Raw genomic sequence first — 2991 nt, 5'->3', positions numbered from 1 at the left:
TAGGGTCTATATTGTTGACCTAGCTTGATTGTACTGCTTTTCCAGACGCAGCGTAGATAACGCTGGGGGGCAACACTCCTCTATTACTACACACGCATGCTATCACCGTCACCCAGTTGCAATTACTATCCTAGAGGGATGCTCTGACCTTGCCCTTGTTAAATTTCCTCTTGCTAAACACTTATTTTAAGCGTCTAATAATACTAGTCATGAAGCCTTTCTTATCTATATTGTATGTGTGGGCAGCGTTAAAGTTATGTTGTTTAATTTTCTATTAACGTGTTTTATAAGCGAGTGCGCATTACAAGCGAGTGCGCACCCTACCAACTTTGCGCACCTCTACAAGCGTATATCTCAACAACAAGATGAGATAGTATGTAGATATTAATAGAGTAGATTAAACAGTATCTAAAGTATCTTTCTTGCATGTACGAGAGTTATGCCCAGTCTCTCTGCACCTCTTACAGCGCGCAAGAGCCTGGCGGCTAACACCTGATTGCTCTCCTCCTTGACGCTCTTCACAGGCAATCTGCTGATTAGCCTCACGTTGAGTAAGGATATCCTCGCCAGCTCCCTTTGTTAAGACCCCACGCTGCTGTATACGCTTTTTCTTGCGCTGTTTACGTGCAGACGCTGCCTCATTTGCTCTCTCAAGGCCAGTGATCCGATCGCGCATCAGCTCAGCTGAGAGCATCATCACCTCAGCGCCCTTCTTGAGCTGGTCAATCGCGTCAATAATTGAAGCTGGCGAGGAGCTCTTATGCTTTCTTACGCGCTCACGAATCAACGTTGATTGAGCCTCAAGCTCACGTACGTTGCTCGGCGTACGAGCCTGCCAGGGAGCCTCTGGCAGAGCAGCTGGAGTAGGTGTACGCAGCTGCACGTCAAGCTTTGACAGTACAACGTCTGGTTGGAGAGGTACAAGGCCTGCACCTCGAAAAGCTGAGCAGATATTGGCTGAGGTAAACGATTGATTGAACGCTGCCTTAAATGCTGGCAAGAATTCAAGCTTCGTGATGTGGTTGATGTGGTGGCGGATCAGCGCCTCAATCTCGCGGCTGTACGCGCGCTTCAACAGCGAGAAGCAGCCAACGTCAAGCGGCTGCAGCAGGTGGGATGAGTGAGGCGGCATGCAGAGCGTGCAGATATTGTTCTTCTTGCAGAGCTCCTGAAATTCAAGAGAGTGGTGACTCTCATGGCCATCCAGGATCAGCAGCCGGCGCGCCCCAACTACCTTGCCATCTGTATGCTTAATAAAGTGCTTCAGCCACTTAACTCCAAGCTCGTTGGTTGTCCAGCCGTTCTCACTGACTGCAACAGCCCAATCGCGTGGGATGTCTTCCTTATACCAGGCAGAAAGGTGGTACTGGCCAGCAAAGATGATGAACGGTGGGATAGCCCAGCCAGCAGCATTGATTCCCTGGATCACCGTGACCCACTCGCGATTGCCAGGCTGGATAGCCTTCGGCCGGCCTCTCCTCTCTGATCCTGTCACAACAAGCTGGGTTGTGATCTTGCCCATCATAAAGCCAGCCTCGTCAAAGTTGTGGACGTCCTCGTCAAGGATGCCATACTTAGCCTTTGTCTGCTCTACAAGCTTAAACCAGCTCCTAATCAGTACAGGATCCTCACATAGAGCTCTCTGCCTGTCGTACGCTCGATTGAAACGCGTTGTGAGACTGTCTGTACGCTTGACAAAGTTGCGCGGCCAGTGGACGCCGACCTGACCAGCGCCGCGCGCAGCCAGCAGCTTATTAGCTATATCACGTACGGCTGCGTACGTAGGCGCAAATCCACGTCGATCTAGATCGAGTATATAGCTGACTATCACCTCCTCTTCTTGCTTAGTGAGCTTCTTTGAGTTGGGTTGGCAATTGCGTCGGGCAGGCTTGCCAGCAAGTCGGCGGTGGAGTGTGTCTCGAGAGACATTAAACGTCTATGCAGCGACTGCCTCACTCTGAATTTGATTTCGCTAGAGAGCTAAGATAGCAAGGTGTATATTAGCCTCACAAGAAGCTGGCTGGGCTTGAGTTGGGGGTGCCATGATAGTATAAGTTCACGCGTTGCAAAAAGTTGGTGGGGTGCGCACTCGCTTGTAATGCGCACTCGCTTATAAAACACGTTACAGAAGCTTGTTGCGTAGTATAATATATATAGACAATAATAACGTAGGTGTAGGGCAAGTTGCCTACTTTTGCTAAGACCCCACTAAAACTTTAACTCTACACTAATGCCTCTACAACTACGTTAAAAAGACGCGTCTAAAGAGGCTTAGATACAGCTTGTGCTACTAGCTCTTTAACAAGACCCTAATCTCTTAGTAAGATGCGCTGTAGCTCTCTACAACGCGCCCTAAACAACTCTACGCAACTAATTTACTAGACAACCTTCGCGCGTTAATACTATAGGTAATTCACAGAATCTGACTGCTGCTAAGGAGCAGGTAGTTGTTACATACATACTTAAGCTGGTTACGCGAGGAGAGTCCCCCTAGCTCGCAGCTGTGGCTGATATGGCTAATTCTCTGCAAAAAGAGCGCAGTTTAGCCCCTGTTAGCTTAAGGTGGGCCAGCACGTTTGTTTTGCGTTAGGAGGAGCTTAAAATAGTTTTTAATTGCAAGTATAACTGCAAGTAAGCCCTCTACAAGGACTCTAAGGTTATATAGGGCTAGTTTACCCTTAACGTGTTTCCCATGCGAGCGGGCACCCCAAGCGAGTCGGCAGCTCTTCCCCACCAATACGCCTGCGCGGCGACACTACGCAACGCTACAACAATATTTTCTTTTATACGCAATAGTAGATTATACTTTAGATTCTTTGCTATTATCTGCATCCTTTATCTCTACCTTGCAGGTGCGGGAGTTATGCCTAGTCTTGCTACAACAACTATAGTGCCTCTCTGCGCGCACCCTCTTCGCAGGCGTTTTACTATTATTATAACTACCACCCTCTCTTTTAGTAATTAAGTTAGATACCTTACTAACTATTAAGG

General features: G+C 48.3%; 1 protein-coding gene across 1 annotated transcript; it reads right to left on the bottom strand.

The window, feature by feature from the left end:
• Positions 1-397: 397 nt before the first annotated feature.
• Positions 398-1522, bottom strand: M421DRAFT_3972 (DDE-domain-containing protein; the record flags this gene model as incomplete). The annotated part of the gene is made up of 2 exons (XM_033590132.1): positions 398-718; positions 773-1522. The coding sequence occupies 2 exons, from the start codon at positions 1520-1522 to the stop codon at positions 398-400; spliced, it is 1071 nt and encodes a 356-aa protein (XP_033450474.1).
• Positions 1523-2991: the final 1469 nt, after the last annotated feature.

This window comes from Didymella exigua, assembly GCF_010094145.1.
Source record: "Didymella exigua CBS 183.55 unplaced genomic scaffold M421scaffold_9, whole genome shotgun sequence".
Classification (NCBI taxonomy): domain Eukaryota; kingdom Fungi; phylum Ascomycota; class Dothideomycetes; order Pleosporales; family Didymellaceae; genus Didymella; species Didymella exigua.
The sequence above is the reverse complement of the archived record's forward strand: the minus strand, read 5'-3'. Positions and strand labels throughout refer to the sequence as shown.